The 12,854-nt window shown below is 39.5% G+C and overlaps 1 protein-coding gene across 3 annotated transcripts in view; it reads right to left on the reverse strand.

Annotated features, from left to right (window-relative positions):
• ARHGAP6 (Rho GTPase activating protein 6) overlaps nt 1-12,854 on the reverse strand; it is a 159,987-nt gene that overhangs the window by 34,267 nt on the left and 112,866 nt on the right. For all 3 annotated transcript variants that reach the window (XM_066313859.1, XM_066313861.1, XM_066313860.1), the window contains exon 3: nt 7,607-7,678. In XM_066313859.1, coding sequence (XP_066169956.1) covers nt 7,607-7,678 — 72 coding nt within the window. The remainder of the gene's footprint in view (nt 1-7,606; nt 7,679-12,854) is intronic.

Here is a 12,854-nt window from a genome sequence, read left to right on the forward strand (position 1 = left end):
AAGAACATCATCACACAGATATGAAGCAATGCAGGGATTGTCAGTTCCAGGAGTTCAGTTAGACCTTTCCCTCCTATACTCAGCAGAGTGTGTCCACAAAATTATGACAGTATTAATGTTAATTTTTTGGCTGTTCTGAATTATCTTCTTAATGAACATTTAAGATGACAAATTTGAAATGCACATATGCAACATGTGTCCCCTTCTGGCTGTGTAACCAGGTGCTTTGTTATACTCCAAGCACCCTTGTCCTTCTACAACATTTCCCAAGAAAACCCAACACTGTGTATTTCTCTGGTTTGGATCAGAGCTGTGCTTCAGATTAGGAGAGGACAGCAGTATTTAGCTCATGTGATAACCAACAGCATGCTGGTGCCATTGATCCTACATCAGCTGGGGCAAGATCAGCAGGAGACGAGATCCCAGCACCGCTTCATTTAGCAAGATTCATTAAAATGACCCTCTCCCCGACTGCAGTATGTGAAGGCTGACGTTTTGAGGTAGGTGTTGCTCCTCCTTGGAAACTCGCAGGTGTGGGATTCCAGGGGTTTTTTTGTTCTTGCTCAATGTGGGCCAGAGAAAGGACAATGAGCCTCTGTCTATGCCAGGCTGCTCTGTTGTAGGCCTTCTCAGAGGACATGGACCACTTCCTTGATTTCTCAGTGTCTGGCAAAGACGTGGAACTGGATGAAAACCAACTGGCTGAATTTCAGACTAAATACAGATGGTAGTGGTGCTGGCTGGCATTGGTGATTACATTAAAGAGTTGGCAAACCCAGTAATGTTTTGCTCGTTTGTTGAAATTAAGAGAATCAGTTGCCCCCTCAGCAGACTGCCTACAGCCTCAAGTTCCCACCAAAATGTGTGTGTGTTCTTGCACCATGGGCTGTGGTGGCAGGGAGCATGTTCTACCCACCACTCTGCAGAAGCATCCAATCCCAACAACATCCTTGCTGCACAGGTAATGAGAGGGAATGTCAGCCCTTCCGACATTTCAGATTCATTAAAAAAAAAAAAAAAAAAAAAAAAAAAAAAAAAAAAAAAGTTGTACTCATGTGAAGTAATTAGTAACCCATGGATGGCAGAGAAAGGGCACTAACTCAGGTCACAAGATGTGTAGGTTTGAGACTTTGGTCTCACAGGAAAGGACCAATTGCCTTTTTACAGCTGTAGGCTGGGGACCCCCTCTGTTAGAGAGGTTTCTTTTGCATGAAGTAATGTACCTTAAAGCAGTGGCTCGAACCTTGGTCTGTTGTATACATACTGAGTGCCAAAGCTACTAAGCTAGTTATTCTCTGTAAACTCAAGAAAAAAATTGATCACTTACTCAATGAGGAGACTGGGCAGCTTCAAAAGCTGTTTTACAAAAAGTATCATGTAAAAATGTGAAACAAACTGGCAGATTGGGCAATCAGCTTGGAAACAGACTGGTATCCTTAGCCAGCACCACTGTTAATACACTCCAGTTTTCAGTGTTTACTGGCAAAGGAGACAATCTACTATTTTGGAGAAGTGCATAACTTCTCTTACCAGAAAGTCAATCTTGCAGCTGAGACAAGTTTCTTAACAAAATTTTGACTGAAAACTGATATGTTCCTAGGAAATCTTTCTCTGGCGGTAAATCATCATTTTCTAATAAAAAGCAGCATATCACAGAAAAATTCCTAGCCAGATCAAATAAGAGTTTCAGTGATCCCAAATCCTCCCTCTTGCTAATCAAATGATACTATTCAGGATGTTGACCCACATGGTTATAGCTTATTTGACCTCATATGACCCTGTCCAAATACAGTTTAGAAGACTTCTCTGAAGTTTCAGCTGGTGAAAACTGCTTTCCATCCCACAGAACATAACAGTGTATTAAGAACCAGTGAGGTCTATATTCTAGATTCTAATGAGTCTTTCAATACTAATAAAATGAAAAGTAAAGTGTCCTCAGCATTCAGAGTTTCTTCTTAAGTACGTCATAAATGCTGGTTTTGGGTTGCTAAAATCCTGTGACCAAGATTTACTAAGGGGCTTGTACCACATCTATTTAAATGACACGAACAGTTATCAGAGAATAACATGCTTTTAAACGGATATTTAAATGGGGCCTTTAAGTCAAATTCCCCAGCTAGGCAGACAGGGTAACTGTTCTGCTAACTGAAATCAATTATTTCAGATCTGTAGAGACAGTGATGGAAGCAGAAAAGGAAAACAGAACCTTCAGTCCATAAATGAGAACTGCAAATCTCCCTCCATCTTAAGGTTCCTCAAAACCTGCAGTGACTCCAGGAGATTTGAGATAAGACAATGTTCTTAGCATCGGTTCTGTGGCTGAAAATCCCTTCTCCAGCTACTTGGAGCTCACTGACCTTCAAGGAGTGATATAAGGCCTTCCCAATTACTTAAGCTTTTTTTTTTTCTGGAAGCAGGTATGGGGTTTTTTTACAAAAAACTAAAGAGATTATTTGGACACTTTACTTGACTTTAGTATAAAATATAACACCATGTTGATTAAAAAAACCCTTTTTTATGCTTAGAAAGCATGAGAAACATATTCTAAGTTTTTTATAAGCACATGGTAGGGCAGTGGAAAGGCTTTTAAAAAAATTCTGATAAACTGCAATAAAAAAGAAACTTCATTTATTCAGCTTCCTCCTTAGGCTGTGCCAAGGTACATGGACACCACGACAGGCTGAAATACTGAGAACAAATGCAAACATTAATTAATACAAGTTAATTTATTGAGCATGAATAGGAAGTAGACATAAAAGACATTTTCAGGAATTCTGAACAAAAGAAATATTGAACATTTGCTGGATTTGCATATGCCCCAGAGTGACCAGGAAGACCTTTTCTCAGGAAGTCCTGCATACACAGCAGCTCTGCTAAGGTCTCACAGATGAACCTGCCAAGTATTTACATTCCACACAGAAACGTCAGCAAAAGGGATGATTCTCAGTTACTCAAGGAATCACATAACAAGTGATTATTACTTCTGAGAAGGTTTCTTTGTTAACCTGTAGGGTTTTCTGGAACCAAGGCAAAATGAACTTGGTTTACTGATAAAATCTTCTAGGACAAGTAATTTCTGGGAGGCATATCTCTCAGGAATGCCTGTGTGTACTTTACAAGTAGGCCTGCTTACGCTGGCACCCATATCACTGGCAAGGGACAGCGAAAGACTCTGCTTCTGCTGCCGTAAAAATTAACACTGAATTCAGAAGGGAACAATATCCAGCTGCCAGCATGCACAGCATCCTGAGAATGTCTTATTCCAAGCAGCACGGGCATGCTACTGCTCCTTCAGCCTGAGTACTGTTTGTCTGCAGCAAAAGCCAATGTTTGGAGACACTTGTAGGCAGTAGGTTCAAGGGCCATGACGGCCATTAATAACAAGGAGGCTGGGTAAAGCAAAAACACTTGAATGATGGAAGCTGAAAATATTGCTTAAATGTCTGGGTGGAGTGCTCTTCTCCTCTTTAGTCTGTTTACATCCAGCAAGTTTCACTATATCCTGCTTTGGTGAATTACTCAGAGATGTAATAGCAATTGAAAACACACTTCTTTTACAATTTCTCCCCTTTTAATGAGAAATTGACGGATATAAAAAAGGACAAAGAGATATGAAACTCATTTAAAGTGCATTAAATTCTACTGTAGTGTCTTTACTGGCCTTCAGAAGTCTGACAGGCTGCTGAAACTCCCACTTAACAGACACGCTGACTGATCCATCTAAATAAAATGTGAAGTTTAGACAGTAAAAACTCCATAGATTGGACTGAGTCCTAAAATACAAGTTATTAAATCTCGTAGAAAAAATAAGTACTGTTCCTTTGGTTATGCTTTGAAGTATAGATGCCTGGTGGAGTGGGTGAAGAACAGTCTTGGGGGCACAAACTGGAGAGAGGTGGCACCTGCACTGTGGGGCAGTTCAGTGCTAAAGGAGAGGGTTTCTCAGGCCAGAGCTGCAGAGAGGCCTTTACTGTGCATTCCTGGTGATTAGCATGGTGGTCTTTGCTTTCCACCTCTGTAGCCTCCTGTGCCAGGCACATCCCTGTTATCTTTGACTGCAACCCACACATCATCCCATGGTGCTGCATGATTGTCAGGATTAACCTTCAGGAGTCTGTCTTCACAAAAGGAGATTTTCAGGTAGCACATGCTTTGGGCAGGACCAACAACATGGTCCCCTCAGCTGTTACTTGTCTGGGTATGTGGCAGCTCCCAGGCTGGGATAGAGAAAACGCAAAATGTTTAGAGTTAATTACTCTCCCAACTGCAACTGTGTTCACAGAAGTGATGATGAAGGGATGGAAATGAAATCTGCATTAAGGCAGCTGCATCTCCTCTGTATGAAGTGTCTGGTAATCTGCTTCCCCTCCGACGTCCTATGGTCTTCTTGTTTTCTTCTCACAACAGTGCAGCTGGACTAGCTACTATAAAAACCGACCCCAAGCCCCCCAAAACAGACAGAAGGCATTCCTTTCAGCATGAGGACTAGGGACTGGCCTGGGTGGGTGCATGCTCCCAGCCTTCTGTGTGGCACACCCATGTTCCCAGTGAGGAACACATGTCTCAGACCAGCTGCCCAGAAATGGAAGATGCTCTCTTTACAGAACAGGGTTGCTGTAAAGGCATGTCGAGGGAGGTTAACTTTGACTTCAGGTGACATGGAGGCCACTGTTCAGGGAAGGTGGTGGAGGCCCAATTCTGATGTGAGCACAGCAGGTCCATCCTTATGGAGACCAGCAGCACAAGGGCTCACATTTTTCTTTCCAGAGCTAACTTGTCAGCTGAAAGCTGGGCAATACTGTCCCCTCTAACTCTGGAGGAGATGCTGGTGGTGCTGCTTCCCACAGGAAAACAGCCACCTTTCAACCATTGTACCAGACTGATGGCCCCCAGTGCACAAACCAGCAGTCCTGGTTGGTCATTTCCTCTGCTGTCATGCATTAAGAGTCTGCTCAGCAAGTACCTGAGTGCCAGATGATCTTTAATAACTCAGAAGGGCAGAGAAAAGTACATCAGAACCAACCATGGCCAGAAAACCTGACAAGTAAGATGCCACTTGCTCCTATTTAGGGTGTTTTTGCCTAACATTTGCTGTTGGCAATTAGTAAGAGCAGATATGCCTTTCTTTTCACACTGCTAACACAACCTGTTCAGAACGTGACTCCTTCCAATTTCCTGGACCCTTACTGACTAACCCAAGTTTTTCCTAAAGGAAGGAGAGAAATACAGATTCTATTGTTCGAGAAGTGTTGGTGTATTTTCCTCTAAGAGGGTGCTCCTATAATATTTTATAAGTGGAGAGTGCATCTCTATAACTCAGAATAAGACAGTGAGAGATGGCAGGAAAAGGATAAAAGCTGATGGGTGTATGTTTGAAACATCTGAATTTTAAATAATAATAAGGAGAAAGGAATTAAAATCAGGAGAATCAGCAAAGTAATTTCTAAAAATGCTTGGTATAGTTAACCAGAGAGTATGAGCAAGGCTGAAAACCAGGAAGTAGATAAATTCAAACAATAATGAGTAAGTACAAAGTGCTGACCTTTGCTGTGGTGAGCCCTAAAAGGCTAAGTGCACTCAGAAAGCCCTTCAGAATAGAAATCATATCCTCAAACCTACTAACTGAATTGAGTATAAATGCTATCATGCAAGGTAGACACACAAGAAAATCCCTGAACAGAAGTGTAATAGCAGAAAATAATATCTTGAAGTGCTCAACCAGTGCAGCAGTGTAACTATTAGAAACAAAGGTCAGATGAAAGAAAACACAGCTGTAAGGAAATACAAAAGAATGCAAGGCAACATAAGAAAAAATATTGTTTGAAAGATCTTTGGCAACAGAAAATTTAGTGGAAAAAAAATCAACTTTGGGTTAAGGATTTCTATCCATCACCAAAAGGACACTTCTCAAGGCACTGCACCAAAGAGCATTGGTGGAGCTCTGAAAGTGCAGCTGCAAAGATCTACCAAGTTTGGGTGACACAGCAAAATTCTGGCTTCGGTGAATTATCAAAGCAATTTATCACTGTTAAAATCTGTTGAAGTAATGAAAAAATGTGAGGAAAAAAACCTCAAAATATATTTCAACTTTTGAAAGAACTTTTAAAGAGAAACTTTCAACAGAGACTACCAAAGTCGTGGTACGCCTAAGGGAGGAAAGATGAAAGCTCTCAGTACACCAAAAATTTGTGAAAGACAAAACATTTTAAAAAGGATGTGGTTAATGCTTTCTGATGCAGAAGAGCACCTCACAGGCTCTTCTATGAAGACCAATATCTGGCAAACACACTGAAAAGCACAGCAGGTTTTGCAAAGAGCTACATTATTTTGCACTCTTATCTGCACAAATAACTACAGAAAAAACACAGCAATGCAATGACTGACTAATTACAATGTAACTAAATGTAATGCATTAACAGGACAATGCAAAAAATATTTTCCTCCCAAAGGTGGCTATAAAATCATTAAATCTCTTCCTTAATGACTCCTCCTGCATGTGGCTCAGTCACATATCAAGTAATTCTTGTAACAAATTAAAAGCTTGGTACTTGTAATGTAATAATATAGGAAGCCACTGGATATATCAAACCAATGTCTCAGGGCACATTCAGTTTTAGAAAGACTACTACAAATATTTTCCATAACCAATTTTAAATCAAGAAAATAATATTAATGTATTATAAGTCATCAAACAAATATAAATGAAAAGAAAAATATTTTCTTCTTGGCAGCTATCTAAACTCACTTGGAAATGGCGATGTTAATTTTTTCAGTGGAATTTCAAAGTTCCATTCTTCTGCTAAACTGGACTAAAAGTGAGGGCATCAGAGGAACCAGGTCAATTCTTCTGTCACAAATTCCTGCTTTTGTGTGCATGTTTGTGAAACTGGGATATCGATACTGAATTTTACAACCATTTTTCCAGAACTTCTTTTCCAGAAGTGGACAAAAGTTTAGATGCACAATTACCTACATGCAATTTCACAGACACTTTCCAGTGACTCAGTATTTAGATTTAGTTCAAACGGCTCCGAATTACAGGTCAACTTCAGGCCTTGGATCAGGACTCAGCCCATAAAGCTGATTAGTGTCCAAACAAAAAGAGTGCAACCATATCTGTAAATCCATGTCACGTGGAGTTCGTTAAAATCCAACTGATCAGTAGCACTGAAGCATTTATATTTTTTAAACAGTGACTATTTTCCTAAGGTTAAAGAAAGAAAAGCACACAACTGACTTGCTTGGGCAGTGCTGGTTTTATGTGCTTTGTAAATTGAGAGTACAAATGCAGGTAAAGAACTGGATCGTGTTATACAGAGCACATTCTGCACTAGATGGTGAAAATGGGGAGAAAGAACATTGGTGAAGTCCTTTAAGTCTTCCTGGTTTTTCTCAGGAAAAAAAAACCAAAACAGAACCTGTTAGTTGACGAGATCTGAGTTATACTTAAGTCAAACAGAAAAGATAAAACATTATTTTTAGCTTGAAGATAAACACCTAGACAGTGTATCAGTTCAACAACATCCTACTTCAAAAAGTATGCACCAGACTAAAGAAATCTCATATGCAAAACTAAGACCTGATCCCTAAATATGTACTCATTTACCTTTGTCTCTGTTCTTCTCCTTTCCTAAAGAGTCCAGTTTCTTTCTTAATGACTTCTTCCTCTTTTGTCCATCTGTAAGAGGCAAAAAAAAAAAAAAAAAAAAAGAAAATAAAAAAAAGGAAGTAAGTGAAGAGAAGTAACCCTGAACAAACTGCTGCACAAGCTGTAAGAACACGGAGTGAGAAGGTCAGAGCACTGGGGATCAGGAAGGGTGTGAGGCACACTTCACAAAGGCTGGGGACTGTCACAGTCCTCTGGCCCAAAGGAATGTGGCTTTGCCCACCCAAATGCTGAGGCTGTACTGGGGAGCACAAATGTATCCCCTGCATGCTGCTGGGCACATTTACACGTGTGCTCACTGAAGAGTTAACAATGGGGGGTTTTGGCTGGATGCTCCTGATAGCAAAGAGCCATAAACCTCAAAGGTACTGGATAGCCTTCATCCATGGTCACAAGCCTGTGATTCAGGTGTGGAAATAAAGGTAGCATTTGGAAAGGGAGGATTACTAACATCCAGGATAAAGTTCTGCATACCAGCCATACCAATTGGTTGATAGCTGACCACCTTCACATGACCCATCTGATCTGAACTCATGCTGGGAGCTGGCAGTAGGGTACAGCATGTCCAGATTGGTCCAGATGGATTAGAGCCTCAGAGAGATTTCTGTTCTGACAATCAATATATCGTGCAAGTTTTCACTAAGGTATTAAGGACCAAAGGTTTTAAGCAATATCAGAGGCAAGTTGGTTCTTGAAACAATGATATCAAAAGGCTGGCTATCATTATTTCCTTCAGCAGCATCTTTTATAATGAAAAGTCAACAAAACAGAATTTTATTTATTAGGTCTCAACAATCACCAGGGTTTAAGTCAGGGGCCTGCTTTAACTCGCACCTTTGGAATTTTTTAAGTTCCAAGGCAATATAAAGGGTCTACCACAGGGACTGCTATGCTAACAAAGACACTGCTCTAGATAAAGTTTAATGAACATGTACCTTTTCCCTTACTGGTTTTGTAATATGGCAAAAACTCAAAAATGAGCACACCATATCCATTTCACTTTTAAGGCAAGAGAGTCACCAAGTAATCTGTCTCAACACATTTTTCTAGTTTTGTAAGCCAGTGTCTTAAGTGGTCTTTTATAGCAAGGAACATACCACAAAGGAGTGAAATGGATCTTTGTTAACGAGCTCTTGTCCTTGCAATTAGGGGTCATGAGAGAACACAAGCTATTTCTCCACACTTTTCCCTCAAATCCTACTGAAAACAAAGTCCAGAACATTACCCAATAGACTGCTCAACAAACTCTGACTTTTTAATAGCCAATTAATATCCTTTTAATTTCAAAGTAACATTTCTTTTTACTTTTTGTAATAGTGGTTGGACTGACTCCATGTGCACACTTGCACTCTGCAGTTATTTCCAGGATACCACAGAATCACAGAATGGTTAGGGTTGCAAGGGACCTCTAGTCCCTTCCTAGGAGATCACCTAGTCCAACCAACCCCAGGCAGGGTCACCTGGAGCAGGTGACCCAGGAATTTGTCCAGGTGAGTTTGGAATGTCTCCAGAGAGGGAGACTCCACAACCTCCCTGGGCAACCTGTTCCAGTGCTCTGATTTCCTCAATGTAAAGAAGTTCTTTGTCATGTTGAGGTGAAAATTCTTGTATTCTAGTTTATGGCCATTGTTCCTTGTCCTGTTGCTGGGCACCACAGTAAAGAGTCTGGCACTGTCCCCTTGGCACCCACCTTTGGGATATTTACATGGACTGATGAGATCTCCTCTCATTCTTCTCAAGTCTAAACAGGCCCAGCTCCCTTAGTCTCTCCTCAAAAGAGAGATGCTCTCTCATCATCTTTGTAGCCATTTGCTGGACCCTCACCAGTAGCTGCCTGTCTCTCTTGTACTGAGGAGCCCACAACTGGACACAGCACTCTGGATGTGGCCTCACTGAGGGTGAGAAGACAGGTGGGATCACCTCCCTTGACCTGCTGGCAAAGCTCTTCCTGATCACTGCAGGATACCAGCAGTGGTCCCAGATGGAAGGGCTCCCAGATGGAAGGGCTCCCAGCACTCACAACTCGGATATTTGGTTCCTGTCTTGAGCTACAATTGCTATGTTATATAAATGGTTGGTTATATAAATCCCCTTTTCCCACACCTGCTCCGGTGAGAATTCATCTCTCTGAAATAAGGCTGACTAGATTGCGGAGAGTTCAGCAATATAATGGTGGTAATTCATTGCCTGATGCGGTCTGTGATTAGGTTTTCCTTTTTTCTTAGCCACATGACAAGGCTATAACTCAAAGTCATATTCTGATTGATGAAAAGCCCAGACTTTTCACACCTTCTGACATTTCCTGTTGCTAAGATTGAGTTTTTAAGAGAAATTCTTTCACCCCTTGGCAATATGAATAGTTGGTAGCCTGCTTACATACACCTGACAGTACAGCTTGTTTTTATAAGATTCCCTGCTACCACTGTGTTCTGGCTTTATATCTATAAAATAATTTTACAATTATTTTCCATATTATGAATTCAAATTACTGCTTCACAGACTCTTTTTGATAGATGACTAATATTTCTTTGGAGTCACAGAGCCTTATTCTCCAAAACCCCATTTACTGACATTCTGACATCCCACTGAAGTCTACTGAGACATAAAAAAATGAGAGAAAATAATCAAAATTTGATGTAAAATGCAGTGTTTTGCTATGATCATTTACACTTACAATTTATCCCATGGCAAAAGAATAAGAATTGCATATGAAAATAAGGCTGAGAAGAATCTCAGTAAAAAAGCTAAAGCTCAGATCTGCCAAGAGGTCTGAGGTCAGTTGAATTTCTCCTCCCCAGCAAAAGAGACAATAAATTAGTGTATATACTGTACATATAAAAATGTTTTTAAATGACTGTTAATACAGGGCACATCAGGCATGAACATTGCTGAAATATTCATGATGTGTTTAAAGACTTATGCAACTCCAGCAGTTTTACATAGTAAATTAACCCAATTCACAATAATAATGCTTACTAATTATTAGCTGCAGTGTTCAGTCTAAAAAACATTCCTGAGAAACAGGCAAAGCACTATTACCCATGCTTAATACCTACTGTATGTTTTTTAATTAATTAGCAAATACTTATGCAAGATAGTATTGTATCAGTCCAAAGAACTACTAGGTAGGGATGGATTGCTAATTTTAATTTCCACTTTGGAAAAGTTTAAACCACGTTGCAATAAAAGATGTTGGGCTGTTATCCAGCCTTTTGTGCATATAATTGTCAATTTATGTCTTCTTTCTGTAGATCAACAATAGATGTTGCTGTCTCCTTCAACAGATTCCACTCAAGAACATTAGCAAGACTAGAGAAGCACTCAAACGACAACTGTCACAGTGAAGGAAGCTCCCTTTTGTTTTCCTTTGCTAACCCATTCTGGTTTTCCTGAAGGACACCTGTGCAGGCAGCTGTGCAGATCAGTTTGTTTTTCAGAAATGGACTTGATCTGTTCACTACTTACTAATTTATATGTTTGCTGCATTTTTCACTGCAATGCATACATCACTCCCTAGGCATCTATGTATTAAGGCTAGCACAATGAATATTTAAAAGACCAAGAGTCTAGAATCAAACTCCTGAGTGCACATTAAATTGCTATGTGACCTCTTTTTCCAAAGTGGTGAGCATTTCCAGGTTCAGTTAATGCCAAAAAGACTTTTCTGTTTGAAAAATTAGGTCATGTCTTTAGGACTCTGCCAGTGAACCATACAGCCTACAGAATACAAAAGTATTTCTATTGATCTACTGACTTTTGACAAGAATTGAACAATTTGACTTCTAAGATTATTAAAACTTAAATATTTTGGGTCTGTGTTGAAATTCACCTGCAGTGTCATCACTAACACCATTTTTTTAGCATTTATAGTATCAAATCCCAGATTTTCTACAGACCATTTGAAGGCTTAGATTTCTTTCTAAGTGAGACCATGGTTCTACAAACTAGGTAATAAGAAGCCATTTTCACATTGAGAATATATAAAATTCAGCTTTAACAGTTAGAACATGAAAGAAAGAAAACTTTGTAAGTTTTTTAAATTATTGTTCTGTTGCTTTGCACAAGACCACCTACCAACACCTTCTATGACTGAAAGAGAGGGAGTGCAGGCTAAATCCTGTTACTATTTACTTCCAGTACTTCTTTATTCAATTTATATTTATGGAAATGAACAAGTCTGTTTGGTACATAGCAGTGTTGCTCAGCATAAGATAAAGCACCACAAATTAGGTTTAGGGAATTAGCTCAGAATTATACAGTTAGTGGCACACAAAGGCTCAGGAAGTCTTGGGCAACAGTTTCAGATTATATCACTTAATAGTCAATATCCTGTGAAACCCTAATCCAATATGTTTTTAATAACTACTAAATTATGCAGTAAAAAAGTACAACAAAAAGAAAGCATCCAAGCTTTGTACATAATTTCTGGGACACTATTACAGTATTATGCTTCAGATAACGAAAAAAATACCCTCTAAAATATGCTTGAAGTTAATCTGTAATGAAAATAGGATTCTTCAGCACTTTCCTTACACATGGGCTGATGGATTACCTATAAAAATTATATTCCTTTAATGTTACTTACATGCAAGGACACTTTTTATTACTCAAAAACATAATTCATAAATTCATACTAATCCTTTAAACTAATCTAACTCAGTGGGCTTTTTACATAAGAGATTATGTGCTGCTGACAGGGTTATAGAACAAAGAGAACTTCCCATTTATTGGCAAGTTCCTTTGCTTAAGAGAAATTAATTTCTGGTCCATTTAAGGAAGAATGTTTGTCAAGTTTCACAATTAAGGGTTATTTTCACACAGTATAAAAAGAGGGCCTATGTAGGTGATTATTATCAGACCCATTGCTCAATTATCAAAACAGAAATGGATAAAAAGGTTGATATTGTGAGATTTCTGAACTACTTCTTCATAGCAATCTAATTCTACTCATGGCATTTTTCTTAATAACCACTAGTAACTGGATCTAACAGCACTTAAAGAAAAAAATTTGTATCTTCTAAGATTGCAATCAATTCTGTCTTGAAAATTACTACCAGTGTCAGCACAAAGCCCAAAGTCAGACCTCTATTGAGCACTCGTTGGTTCACTCACTCATCCAGAGAAACTCATTTCCCAAGTGCCAGCCTCCCCACAGCCAGCCTGTGTGCTAAACATCAAGCTGCAGTCT

Source organism: Sylvia atricapilla, chromosome 2 (assembly GCF_009819655.1).
Source record: "Sylvia atricapilla isolate bSylAtr1 chromosome 2, bSylAtr1.pri, whole genome shotgun sequence".
NCBI lineage: Eukaryota > Metazoa > Chordata > Aves > Passeriformes > Sylviidae > Sylvia > Sylvia atricapilla.